We start from the raw sequence: 13,755 nt of genomic DNA on the forward strand, positions 1-13,755 counted from the left end.
CCAGGCAAGAATATTGGAGTGGGGTGCCATATCCTACTCCGGGGATCTTCCTGACCCAGGAATTGAACCCGCATCTCCTGCAATGCAGGTGGCTTCTTTACTGCTGAACCACCAGGGACGCCCTCAACTATGTATGCCCTAAAAAACCTGTCAATCGTCAAATTATTGATAACACCATGCTTTTCACCACCTTTTTGCAGTTGATAAAACAGTGAGTGTTTACCTTTGCCTCTTTTTGATTCTAACTGGTATACTCTGTCTTGAGCAGATGGCAAAACAGGGGCTCCATAAACGTAAGAGGAGTCTGACATGACTTTTCCAGGGTAAGTTTTATCACAGGGAGAGTCTACAGTTATACACAACCCATGAGGAGATATTATTAACAGCACAGAATCATTCTGATTAGCTTTGGATCTTTGGGGTAAAGAAAATGATGACTGGTGGCCCTAGGATAGCTGAGGGAGGAAGTCATAACAAAATGGATCGTGAGGGCCAACCAATCTCGGGCAACTCTGACCTTCTCCTTGAAGAAGGGAGAGAGCAGAGAGGAGATAGTCAGTAATCAACACGTTACAAAGACAAACTCTCTTGCACGTGCAAGACTTGTGGAGGGAGAACCCAGAGTGAACCTCGTTTACCGCCCGTGTGCATGCTAAGTCGCTTCAGTCATGTCCGACTCCCTGTGACCCTATGGACTGTAGCCCATCAGGTTCCTCTGTCCGTGGGGTTTTCCAAGTAAGAGTACCTGAGTGGGCTACCATTTGCTCCTTCAGGGCATCTTCCTGATCCAGGGATCTAACCTGCATCTCTTGTACCTCCTGAACCGGCAGGGGGGTTCTTTACCACTAGTGCCACCTGGGAACGCCTACGGGGGTAGAACTGAAGCACCTCGAGAATCGTGCTTCTCACAAATCACCTACAAATCTCCCTGGGATCTTAAAAGTGTAGATTCTGGTTCAAGTGGAGCTTGATAGTCTGCGTGTCTCACAAGTTCCTGGTGAGGCCAATTTGGAATTTGGTTGGTCAAGGAATCACGCTTTGCACTGCAAGTGTCTAAGGACCCTAAGTGTGAACCCCTCTAACCTTGAAATTAGAACAGAATAAGGGAAGTACTTCTTTCCCTGTTGTTTGTTAAGTTCAAGTCAAAGATGTTAAAGAAAACAATTTAAAAAAAAACAAAGCAGCAGAGAAATTATCATTCTGGGAAAGCAATGGAACTAATATTTTCCAGGACACATTTTTCATGTGTCCCCAGCCCCACCATGTGGGCTCCTATTCTAGTGTCTAGAAGTGATCCACAAACCCTTTAACCATGTAGAAATGGTGTGTGGGGGGAAGTCTCTCATCTTTTAACGCAATCAAATTTCAAATGACAACATTGGCCCATGAAAGGAGGGATTAAAAGGATGCTAGAGGGATTAAAAGGATGCTAGGAGCATCCAGAAATCCTAGTTTTCTTTTTAAAGAAATTCCACAGCAGCAAAAACACTGGGAACCACTGACTCAGGTTATCAGACATGTGATGCATTTCTAGACTCTCAGGCCAAGGCATTTCAATCTAAGTGATTACGATAATGAAGGGAAAAAGCTGTTTGGTTTTGATTCTGAATCTTCTCCCCCAAATCTATTGATTGATCCAAGCATTGATTATTATGTAGCAAGAATAAGCTGGGAACAAAGAGAGCATGGACAAGTTAGCTATTGCAATTCCCTCAATGTCTCTCCTACCCAACTGGTGGTGGTGGTTTAGTTGCTAAGTCGTGTCCAACTCTCCTGACCCCATGGACTGTAGCCTGCCAGGCTTCTCTGTCCATGGGATTTCCCAGGCAAGAATACTGGAGTGGGTTGCCATTTCCTCCTCCAGGAGATCTTCCCAACCCAGGATTCGAACCCGTGTCTCCTGCGTTGCAGGCTGATTCTTTACCACTGAGCCACTTGGGAAGCCCCTCCTACCCAACTACCATCCCCCTAAATTCTGATAGCAGTCCCTACTCTAAATGTCTCAGATGTTAATTAAAGATGAAATGCACTATGGTTTGGAGGAGAATCTAATTCCAGAAGAGTCAATCACTGTGATCTACCCTAGGGAGAAAATCATAAGTTATTTATTTTTGTCCAATGACAGTTCACAGGTGTGTATTACACACAAATATGAAAGTAAAGTCTACATGTAAACAGAAGTCAGTTCTTCTGGAAGAGAATTCAAGTTCTCTTCATGGGTATAAGAGCCAGAACTTGCTTTGATAACGTTAAAAGAAATACTAGAAATTTTTAATGAAAAGTTCCCTCTTACCTGCAAAGACAGATCTTCTAGTATATGTGATAGTGACCAAAAAAATAAAAGGCATAGGGGAGGGGGTTTAATTTTTGTCACATTCATGAATGTTTCATGAGCTCAGAGCTTATCTGTGTGTGTGTGCTAAGTCGCTTCAGTTGTATTCGACTCTTTGTGACCCTGTGGACTATAGGGTCCTGCCAGGCTCCTCAGTCCATAGGATTCTCCAGGCAAGAATACTGAAGTGGGTTGCCATTTCCTCCTCCAGGGGATCTTCCCGATCCAGGGATCGAACCTGTGTTTCTGTATCTCCTGCATTGGCAGGCAGATTCTTTACCACTAGCACCGTCTGAGAAGCCCCAGAGTCTATCTACGGCCTGTCCCCTTCCACTTGACTGGAATACTGTCTTCTATGAGGAAAGATCTTTATTTGCGATGGAAATGGCTGATCCAGAGGCTTCTGTGTACAGTTTCTCATCAGAGGTGTCTGCCCGGCCTCTGGAAAGCACTGGGCTTTCTCACCTGCCTCTAAACCCTTCACAGTTGAAGGGTCTTGATGACATTACTGAAAAGAGAGGTTTTATTTGCTTTTTTGTGGCCCATCAAGTCAATGATCTGCAACCCGAAAAGTATGTAATTAGGCCATGACATGACCACAGGAGTTGTTATATCTTGTCTTGTCACTGGCAAACACAGCTCCCCACATGGCTGTGACAGCCATGGTCTATTGGGTTTGGAATTTCCTTTAATATCTCCCCAACTCCTTCTTGGTCCAGTCTGTTGACTATTACAGGCTTACTTCTTCTTTTAACAGCTTCAATTAAATTATATATTCATCCGACAGTGCCTAACACTTGTTAAGAAGCCATTACAGGTTATGGACCCAAGGCAACTGGTTCTTGAAACAAAAATTTGGGCACTTTTTCTCTCAATGTGTGTGTGTGTGTGTCTGCATATGTATAAATTAAAAATGAGAAACTCAGGGAATACATCGATCAGTAACAGACATCTTACTTTTCATCACTGAGGGCTCTGTGTTCATAAACACGAGTTCCCCAAATCACACTGATGCTACCATCAAGAACTACACACTCCCTCCTTCACTCTTCCCAGGCCATCTCAGTCCTCATCAAATAGAATCATTGTCCATCTGCAGAGCAGGCTGGCAGAAAATATAATTATCTTAGTTATCGTAATTTGTTCGGTGAATGCTCAATCAGAATTATTGATCCATAGGGAAAATAAATAAATGAGAGCATGAAATTCCATTTACTTTTTAATCACTAAGTTGCATCTTCGTTATGACTATTTGAAGTGGCAAACGTGCCGTAGCTCTGACTTTGTAACAACAGTATAAGGGGACAGAAGTGATCCAGGATCTAGACTGACAGACACTGGACTTGAACCCCAATAGCGGATTTCCCGGGGTGCACATCACCGTGCCTGGACCTGCTTCTCCCGCCCAGGCCCTGGGAGTTCCACTAAGGATGGCCACACGTGTCCTCCTTGTCCTTCAATAGTCCAAGGTGAAGCCTGTGGTCCTAGCGTCATCACTGACAGGGCGTCCCTTCTCTGATGCATTATCCCGTCTTAAACGATCACTTAAGTGGCTTATTTAAAACGATCCATCTTAAATGACCATTATATGGCTGCCCTAACTAAATTGCTTCCCTGATCAGGTCATTTGTTCCAATGTGTTGCGTACTACCTGACAGACAAGAGATAACTGCCGAAAAATTAACTTCAAAAGAGAAATCTACTTGATGAAAAGATTCAAAAAGTGGCAGGAAACGTCACCTAAGACTGCTCACTTTAAGAAATCCTGATTTATCAAAATCTGAACTTCTGAGGACTGATCAAATTAAAGGACCTATGTAGCCCCTGAATGCATGGTTTTCCATTAAAAAAAAAAAAAGAAGAAGAAAAGAAATAAAGCAAAACAAACAAGTTATTCCAGAACTCAGTGGATTCAAAAGGGTTAGATTTGCACAGAATCCTACCTATTCTATTTAAAAGTCATGTCGACAGCATAATCAGCTGAGTAGATTTAATCCTTATCGTCCCTAAACTTTGATTGACTCTGGAATGGGTTAAAGAAACAACAGATTCAAATCCTCAGATTCAAATGCTCAGATTCAAACTCTCAGATTCAAATGCTCAGATTCAAACGCTCAGATTCAGGTGGAACTAAAATAACCTAGATCGTCTTGGTTTCCTCCAAGCTCACTCTTACTCTCCAGATTTAAAATTCTTAGTGGATGATGTTATGGGAATATAAAATAAAATACGAAAAATTGGAATTGAGGATTATGGAAATAAGAACATGAAAATAAAAATGAGAACATTTTATATAGTCCCCTTGATGTGCTGAATATTTCATAGGCAGTATCTTGAAACCTCTGAGCCACTCTGTGAGGTGGAATCAATAAACCCATCACACATGTGGTGATGGAGGACCGAGAAATGACTCCTCAAGGTTGCTCTGCTAAGATGCTCAGAGCCTGGGGACTAACGGCATAGACTTCACTCTCAAGCTGAACTGAGCCTCTTCTTCATCCTTCCCCAATCTTGTCTTCCCCATCTGTGAAATGGAGGTGGCCACATCAATTTAATAGGGTTGGTATGCCAAGTCCCTGACTGTGTTTATAAAGCACCTTGAACAGTGCCAATCACAGAGTAAGGGCTCCAAACACAGACATTGTTGCTGTCACTGTTCTTATAATAATTATTATAATTATCACAGAGAGATGATCTGCATCAAAGTTTGCCCAGCTACTATTAAACTTCAAGAAGTCTTAGGAAACAGTGAGAGTACCAAAGTCCTCTGTTTCCACCTCATGAACATTTTCACAGGAGCATTTTCATATATATGGCAAGTTTTATTGATAAAATTTATTTTGATCTGGCTTGTGTACCTTGGAAAATGAAATTTACAGACAGTACCTGTTTCTTTCTAGTTATCCTAAAGCTGTCTAGACTAATCAGCTTCATTTTCTCTTCCTGAGGGGACCCTGAGTCACTGGGGAAGAAAAAATGAACCAGTTAAGAAAGTAAACTTTAAGCCAAAAAGAAGGACGAGAATATAAATAAAAAATAAGAATATATTATATACACTACTATGTATGAATGTATATTTTCAACCCAGTGTTCTAATTGAAAGCTGTACATGCTATTCTGAGCACTGCAGTAGCAAACGATATAAATACAGACATTAGTGACTCATTCTTATTACAAGTTCACAGAGCAACTTTTTCTTTTTTTAATTGCAGGACCCAGAAGGGCTCATCAGGATGAGTGAAAGTAAAAGTGAAAGTGTTAGGCCCTCAGTCAAGTCTAACTCTGTGCGACCCCACGGACGTTAGCCCACCAGGTTGCTCTGTCCCTGGAATTCTCCAGGGAAGAATACTGGAGTGGGTTGCCATTCCCTTCTCCAGGAAATCCTCCCAACACAGGGATCGAAACCAGGTCTCCTGCATTGCAGGGATTTCTTTACAGTCTGAGCCGCCAGGGAAACCCAAGGGATGAGTGAGAACAGTGGGAAAGATTAAAAGCTAAAATCAAGAACAACTTCAGCAGAGCACTATCAATAAAAGATACAGAGGAGTAGCCACTGCTTGCTGCCATGTTTTAACTCAACATGTTGGGATGTGAGTCCCAAATAGCTTCCTTTTGACCCTGGGTCCTGGTCTAAATTGTGGATCTATCCTCTTCTGGACACCCATGAACTAAGCCCCCGGGTCCTCGTTCATCTGAGAATTCCACTGTTGGCATCACCACGTTTTACAACACCCTCACTCTACTTTTCCACCAGTGGATTTCTCAAAAAGGATTGAAAATGTAAATAAAATATAATATGGAGTCTATCATAGAGTTGCCAGCTTTCACTTTGCCGAGGAAGATCATTCAAAACAAAACTGAATAAAAAAGGAGAAAGCAAAGCTGTTATCATCCTTTCATATAAGAAAAGCTATTTTTCACAGCATATGCGAAAGAAGCCTGGTTAAAGTCTGGCCATTCTCTGGACAAGAGAGTTGGTCACAATATTACATGGTCCATGGTTTTCTCCCGTCCTGGAAAACCAGTAAATATGTCATCAGAAGCAGCCACCTGGTCTTGAACTGGCCGTGGGAGATAGCGTGTGTTAAGTCGCTCCAGTCATGTCTGATTCTTTGCGATCCTATGCCAGGCTCCTCTGTCCATGGGATTCTCCAGGCAGGAATACTGGAGTGGGTTGCCATTTCCTTCTCCAGGGTTTCTTCCCGACCCAGGAATCGAACCCGTCTCCTACATCTCCTGCACTGGCAGGCGGGTTCTTTACCACTAGCGCCACCTGCGAAGCCCACAGGAGATAGTGCTTCACACGAAGCACTAGTATAAGATCCTGAAATCCCTCATCGCACACATCACAAAGAATGGGGGCTTTTTAACCAGAAACAGTTTCAACCTTGATCTAACTCGGTTCACACAAGAGGAACAGGGAAGACTATGAAACTTCCCTCCTTTCTCTGCTTTTGCAAGGTCTACCCTCATTCAGGAATCCACGTGATCCATAAGTGAAACTTTCAGCAAGAAAGAGTAAAATTGTGAGGTCCCTAAAGTATTACAATATTTAAAAATTAACCTTTCTACCAAGAAAACTTGAAGGGTAAATTAAATTTTTCATTTCACGATGCTCATATGTTTTGCACCCTGGCAACTCCTTAACTTTTAGCCTGTATGAGTTGATAAATACTCTACATAACATGGTATATCATTTTAAATGCAATTATTAGCTTTATTTTAATGACATTTCTCTACTATTTAATCTAAATCCAGGAAGTAAAACATTCTAAAATACACAGTGAGTACCCACACGAATGGAAATCAACTCAAATCCCTTTAGTTTTTCAGTTTAGATCTAACTAAGGTTATACATAAGGATTTAGTTCTGTGTCCTGGAGTTAAGCTTACTGTGAAAGATTATGAGAACGTAGAGAGATGGTCTTTTCCTATCTGTCCATACTTCCTTCCTTTTTGCTTTCTTTCCTTTCTTCTTCCCTCTTTCTCTCTTCTCTTTTTCTTTCCATTCATCCACCTAACCACTTATGTATCTATCATCTATCTACCTTTCCATCCATCCATCCATCCACCCATCTATGTGTGTATGTACGTATCTATCTCTATGCTGTGCTGTGCTATATCATTTCAGTCCTGTCCAACTCTTTGTGACCCCATGGACTGTACCCTGCCAGGCTCCTCTGTCCATGGGGAGTCTCCAGGCCAGAATACTGGAGTGGGTAGCTGTTCCCTCCTCCAGATCTTCCCAACCGAAGGATCAAACCCAGGTCTCCCGCATTGTAGGCAAATCCTTTACCGCCTGAGCCACCAAGGAAGCTCATGAATACTGGAGTGGGTAGCCTATCCCTTCTCCAGCAGATCTTCCCAACCCAGATATCAAACCAGGGTCTCCTGCATTGCAGGCAGATTCTTTACCAACAGAGCTATCAGGGAAGCCCCTATCTATCTCTACCACCATATAATTTTAAATAGTTGATCTACAGATCAACTGCTTCATGACCCCAAAGACATGACTACTTATTCCTATTGAGTTTTAAGAAAGGCTACTAATTTATTTCTCTCTGACATATAACTTGTTATTTATAGGTTATGAGTATCACATTTAAAAGATGTTCTAGCATGGGGTTCATGACTGGCAGAACTTGGCATATCCTGACCTCCTTGTATTAAGATTTATTTATCTAGACACTCATATAAGTCCTCCATGAGGTCCTAAGAGAGAAGTGTGTGTATGTGTTGTGTATACATATATTTTTCACAGGTATATGTGAGCAATATATATACACACAACATACATATATGTATATGTATGACTAGGCAGAGAGCAAGATTATTGATACTGATATTATGGCATTTTAATTGGGCTTCTATTGAGCTGTGATTAGTCAGTTGCTCAGTCCAACTGAGTCGCTCATGTCCAACTCTGTGACCCCATGGATTGTAGCCCACCAGGCTCCTCTCCCTGGGATTTTTTCCAGGCAAGAATACTGGAGTAGGTTGCCATTTCCTCCTCCAGGGGATCTTCCTGACCCAGGGATCAAACCTGTGCCTCCTGAGTTACAGTCAAATTCTTTACCACTGAGTCATTGCGGAAGCCCCTCTATTAAGCTGAGCTACATGAAATTGCCAATATTCTACCATTTGGGGCCCACAAAAATAGCAGTTTCATATGGTAGAGTCTAATGTTGCCAAAAAACTTAAAGGTCTCAGAAAACAAAAAAAAGGGTAGACAATAAAACAACAAATAGAAGCCTGTTGCTTGCTGTCTCTTTTGCTCAGTCTAGAGGCACCTGTATGGCTGGGGCTACTACCGTAGGTCAAAAGCTGCTAACTTTTAAGGATCTTTACGGAAATGCAAGTGTCCATGAAAACAGTGGTCCAGGGTAACTAGCAGGGCACCTGGATCGTCATGAAATCTCAGAGCGAATGCCTCTATTAGTTTCTCCTCTAGCTGGTCTGAATTGAGTTCCCTTCTGCCCTAATGTGGAGGGCTGTTTCCATGCACTGTGTGTTAGGGGATGTTAGGATGTTCGGCAAGCAGGGCAAGCATGACGGATGTCTGCCTTTTTGGCGTGGTAACATTGTCATCAAAGCTGTGTACACATCAGACACATTTACCCAAATACCTGTAGCGTGATTCATCGAAAAGGAAATCTTCCCCTCTCCCTCCCCGCCTCCCAGTTTGGCTGCTCAAAGATGCAACAAGGACCAAGTCAGAAGACACAAAGAAACCGAGAGCCAGTCAATCAAGAGAAGCCTGCCCCCAGGCTTCATTCAAGCAAGCCATTCATCGAGCTAATGTGGTGATGGACCTGTCCAATCCAGAACATACCACAAACGCATCAGCAACACCAAGTGGCATGCAATGACCAGATGATCATCGGCCCCACTGCCATGCTTTGATTGGTTCAAGCTCAGAAAACCATCTCCCCCGAGAGTCCAGATAGTTGGCTTTCCACAAATCAAAGTGAGATTAGAAGATCTGAGGTGAAGTCAAAGGCTTACCAAATCTTTCCTAAATGCCCAAGAAAGACATTTGCCTATTGCCATTCGATTCGTCAATGAGTCTGCAAAATTACCTAGTCCAGTCAGGTCTCTTTCTTTGGGGGGAAATCACTGCCCACACCAGATGATCTTCCTTCCGGAGGTCTACATTCAAGAAACTCCCAGGGTACTCCGAGATAATCATCGTGTGATCATTTAACCAAGAAGATGATGGGCAGGGAGTTAACGAGGTAGCCATCAACGAACTTCTGGCCATTCCTGAGGTTATTGGAGTCCAAGATTTTCCAAAAGGCCCCTGAATCGTTAATTTGATGAGGGCTTAATTTGTGCTGATAAAAGGTAAAATTCTACGACTGGGGACATCAAACTTCTTTCCCTTTCAAGACGTCTGAGAAGTGAATCTCATGATTAGAGAGAAAATTTGTTGCAGTTTCTCTTTGGATCAGGTTGACAGCCAGTGAGTGTGACCCAAACATTCTCTGTTCCTGCTGATTTTATTTCCTATTTTGAAGGAGTTTCTTTGGGTTAAGAAACTTTTCTCTTTGTCATCCTGCCTGTCTTCTAGAAAGTAGGTACTAAGAGTCCTTCCCTACTGATATTATCCTGTGATGGAGTAAAATAAGTGATTACACAACTTCCCTGAGACAATTCTAGATTCTTGCCATCTCTAATTGACTGGAAAGCTCTTCTGATAATTTCATATTTTCCCCTAAACATGTGTCTTCTCTTAAAGGGTCTTCCTCCTCTTTACCTGTTTACTAACAATAAAAGGAAGTACCACTGTTTCATAAATACACTTTACAAATCAAACCAGAAACATAATTTTTGAGATTGTTTTCTGGTAATTTATCTATGTCTGCATTTCTCTCGATGCAATATTTCCATAAGTGGCAAGTGAAATAGGACTAGTAATCAATTTCCACAGCAACCAAAAAGAACCTAATGTGCAAATTTCTTTAATGAACAGCAAGAGGCCAATTATATGGACAAGAGGACGTTTAGTTGGTTTCTTCAACTGAAACTATTACACCAAAATGGGAATTGCAGAGTTACTCAAGATTTACCAAACCAAGAATGAGGGCAATTTTTCAGTAGGACAGGTTGCCAGTGAGAAATCTTAATAATATTAAAATAACATATTTCATACATACATTTGCATATACGGTGCCCCCAAGTGCAGAAAAATTTTAACTTATTTTTTAAGGCAGATGCAAATGGAGATGGCCAGATCCTCAAGTAATTCTATCTAAGAATAGTATTAAACATTGTTTTTTTTTTTTTTCAAATGTCTATGTTGGTCTTATTAAAGAAAGCAATTTAAATTATATCTTTGTAATTAACCTTTTTTTCAGCTTGGGGATAGATGCACTTATACTGAAAAGCAAGATTAAAAAAAAAACCAAAGACATAAATCTGTTTAAGATTCTTATAATTATGCAGCAGGCTAAAGTTACTATGATTATAATTATATACAAAGTGGGTGTTGGAAAATTTAGCATCGAGAGATATTTTCATAAAAATAATTAAGGGTTGTAGATGAACCACATTACAATTGACACTCTGTGAATCTGCAGTGTGCAGAATTTAATAGAATTAAGCCTTTTCATTTGTAGAATGATCTTGAGGATTTCAAGACTGTCATCATTTTTATTAGCTTTTTTGACCCTCTCAATTTCCCTAATTCAGTGTCAAAGTGTATTGAAGATAGCAACTTTCATAAAACATATTTTGCATCCTAGCAACTGGTGATTGGGTAACTGGATAATTTAAGTATTTAGAACTGTGAGCTGACAATTGTTTGGGTTTCTCTGGAAGCTCCCTCCAGACTTGAGAGCTCTCGATGGCTGTTTATAAACATAATAGGAATTTATAGGAATAATACCTGCATACAATCAGATAACAGATCTCAACTCTGTCTTGCCAAAGAGCTATTCGATCACGAGTTTTTATGTATGGGGTTTTCAAAGTCTGATATTGAGGGTTCAGGAATTTCTTTCGCTTTCGTATACCTCTGAAGAAGTCTGTCGTTACAAAGAACTAAGGATACATCTTGTGAGAAATGGAATGGAACTGCAGAGAAAGCATACCACAGCAAGAGAGGAACTGAGTCACAAGAAATCCGAGAGGAGACCCAGAGTCTGCCAACACGCCCCATTCACGAGTCCAAGACACCACCTGCTTACCTGTCGAACCCAGCATGCCTCAGCCACACATGCAAACGGTTACCATTACTGTTTTATTCATGAAACATAGTTTTAAATTAAAGGAGTCATTACCCAAAATAAGCACCCTCCATGACATTTGTGCATGCAGAGCATCTGAACATTCACATTTATGTCCTCTGAAAACAGAGCCAACGATTTGCATTCAATATGGAAACGCACACTTTCTTTTTTTTTTTCTCCAAAGCACTTATACGAAAATAGCTGTGGCTTGCCATTTCAGAAACCGAGTCATCTGTTAAGCCTGGGTAATGGGTAATAGAGCTCCTCCAACCCCCAGCCCTCACCCCCCGCCATCCAGTTCTGACTTCTGCATTTCTTAAACCTACTTCAGTCCCTTCCGCTGCCAGTCTTCACATGTGGTATGCATTACAAATAAATGTTGGCTTATGTTCATAGGCACGGGGTCTGGGCATTGCCAAAAAGACTCTCCTTATGAATGCCAGACACACTGCCCATATTCCTTTAGGTGGGATCTTAAAAGGCAACAAAGGGGAATGCTTTCCTGAATGTACAAAGGTGTAAAAAAGGGAACTGAGGTGTTGAAAATCAAGGTAAACCTGTGGGATCCTCTCTTGGCTTTCGTCCTATGAGTTACATGAGTCCAGGATTTTACAGAGAAGCCCGGGAGAAGGCTGTACAAGGGGTATATTTTGTGCATGCAGGGTGTGCTGTCAGAGGAACTGAGACGGAAAGACAACTATGCAGGGACCCACCGTCTTTGTGTCTCAGCAGAGAGGCCGAGCGATCAGAATGAGCTAGGCGTCACTGTGCGTCCTGGCGGCCCCGTGCTGACCTTCACCGTGAGACCTAACTTTCAGGGCACTGCCTTCCCCAGCGGTCATGCATTTGCAGTGAGACCAGACGAGAAGCTCACCTCCCACCAGCTAAGTTCATTTCCAGGTAATAGTCAAGCGTGAGAAGGAAAGCCCTTACCTGTCACTGTAGGCAGCAGCAGTGGCAGGGGTGGGCTGGGCGTAGCGGTATGCAGCATAACCACCCTAAAACACAAGGAGAAAGCGGGCTTAGGAACTCAGAGGAGGCTGACTCAAGGCGCCTGATGGTGAGACCCCAGCAGAACAGCAGTGACCCACATCTAGTGAACTCAAGTGGAGGTTAATGAAAGCTTAGTACCAAAACACGCGAGAAGGATGTGGGGAGGACTACCAGCCCCAGCCGGATGTTAAAGATTAGCAGTTGTAAGCAAATCCCAAAGAGGGAACCCAGAGACCCTCTGAAAGAGATGTACCTACATGTTAATTAATGGTAATCATTTTGGGGTGCAGAGGATTATGGGCGATTATTTAAATGCTTTTTCTACTTGGCTGAACTTTCCAGATTTTCAAGTGAGTATGCTTTACCTTGATTTATCAGCTATCAATTTACATCTTATTCAAACCATCTTTGAGAACTTCCTTAAAAATCCAGTACAGGTCATGCTAACACCCTGCTATCTTTGATATTTATTAATGTTAATGTCTTTGATGTTTACTTACAAAAATAAGATAATCCTTTGATTGAAACTGTGTTAGGAATCTCTTGCATATGCAGTTGTTCGACCACTAAGGCAACGAAAGACTGTCTCTAGCTTTTTAAATGTCACATAATGATTTAAAAAAAGGAATCTTGAACACTGCTTAAAAATTCTATCTTCAGCTCAAGATATCACACTGGTTCAGACGGGGAATTTGTTTGTTGTGGAAAATATGATAAAGTCTTCCAATTTGTAAATGAAATCATTAGGAGAGAGAAAAAAATTGGAGAAAAATAATTAACATTTAGTTGTATGTACCAGTAATTGCAATTGTTCAATTAAGCAGAGGACAAGCAAATGGGCATATTCGAAAGGAACTGTGTTCAGTGGAGCATTCATTATCAAACTGTGAAAATAACAGAGCTTCTTGCTCAGCAGACCACAGTGATACATCAACCACTGCTGAATGATCTTAGTACAATTAACAGGATCCAGTCTCCACCGATAACACGGGGGCCATTCAGGTTCTAAATAGAATACATAGTCCCATGATCCTCTGGGAAAAGGGTTCTCACCCTTACTGTGAAGGGACTGAGACCCTTCAGGATTCAGGACAGACAACCATGTCAGAGGGCTTCTAATAGCAAAATAACTGGATGTTGGGGGGATTTAATGGTAGGATCTTGAGTAAAGCAGTTCATTATACTTGGCTCCACGTATAG

At 41.7% G+C, this 13,755-nt stretch overlaps 1 protein-coding gene across 20 annotated transcripts in view; it reads right to left on the reverse strand.

Moving 5' to 3' along the window:
* Positions 1-13,755, reverse strand: part of RBFOX1 (RNA binding fox-1 homolog 1) — a 2,068,635-nt gene that overhangs the window by 30,422 nt on the left and 2,024,458 nt on the right. For all 20 annotated transcript variants that reach the window (XM_043455516.1, XM_043455518.1, XM_043455526.1 and 17 more), the window contains one exon: positions 12,496-12,560. In XM_043455516.1, the coding sequence (XP_043311451.1) occupies positions 12,496-12,560 (65 nt within the window). The remainder of the gene's footprint in view (positions 1-12,495; positions 12,561-13,755) is intronic.

Source organism: Cervus canadensis, chromosome 32 (assembly GCF_019320065.1).
Source record: "Cervus canadensis isolate Bull #8, Minnesota chromosome 32, ASM1932006v1, whole genome shotgun sequence".
Taxonomy (NCBI): Eukaryota; Metazoa; Chordata; class Mammalia; order Artiodactyla; family Cervidae; genus Cervus; species Cervus canadensis.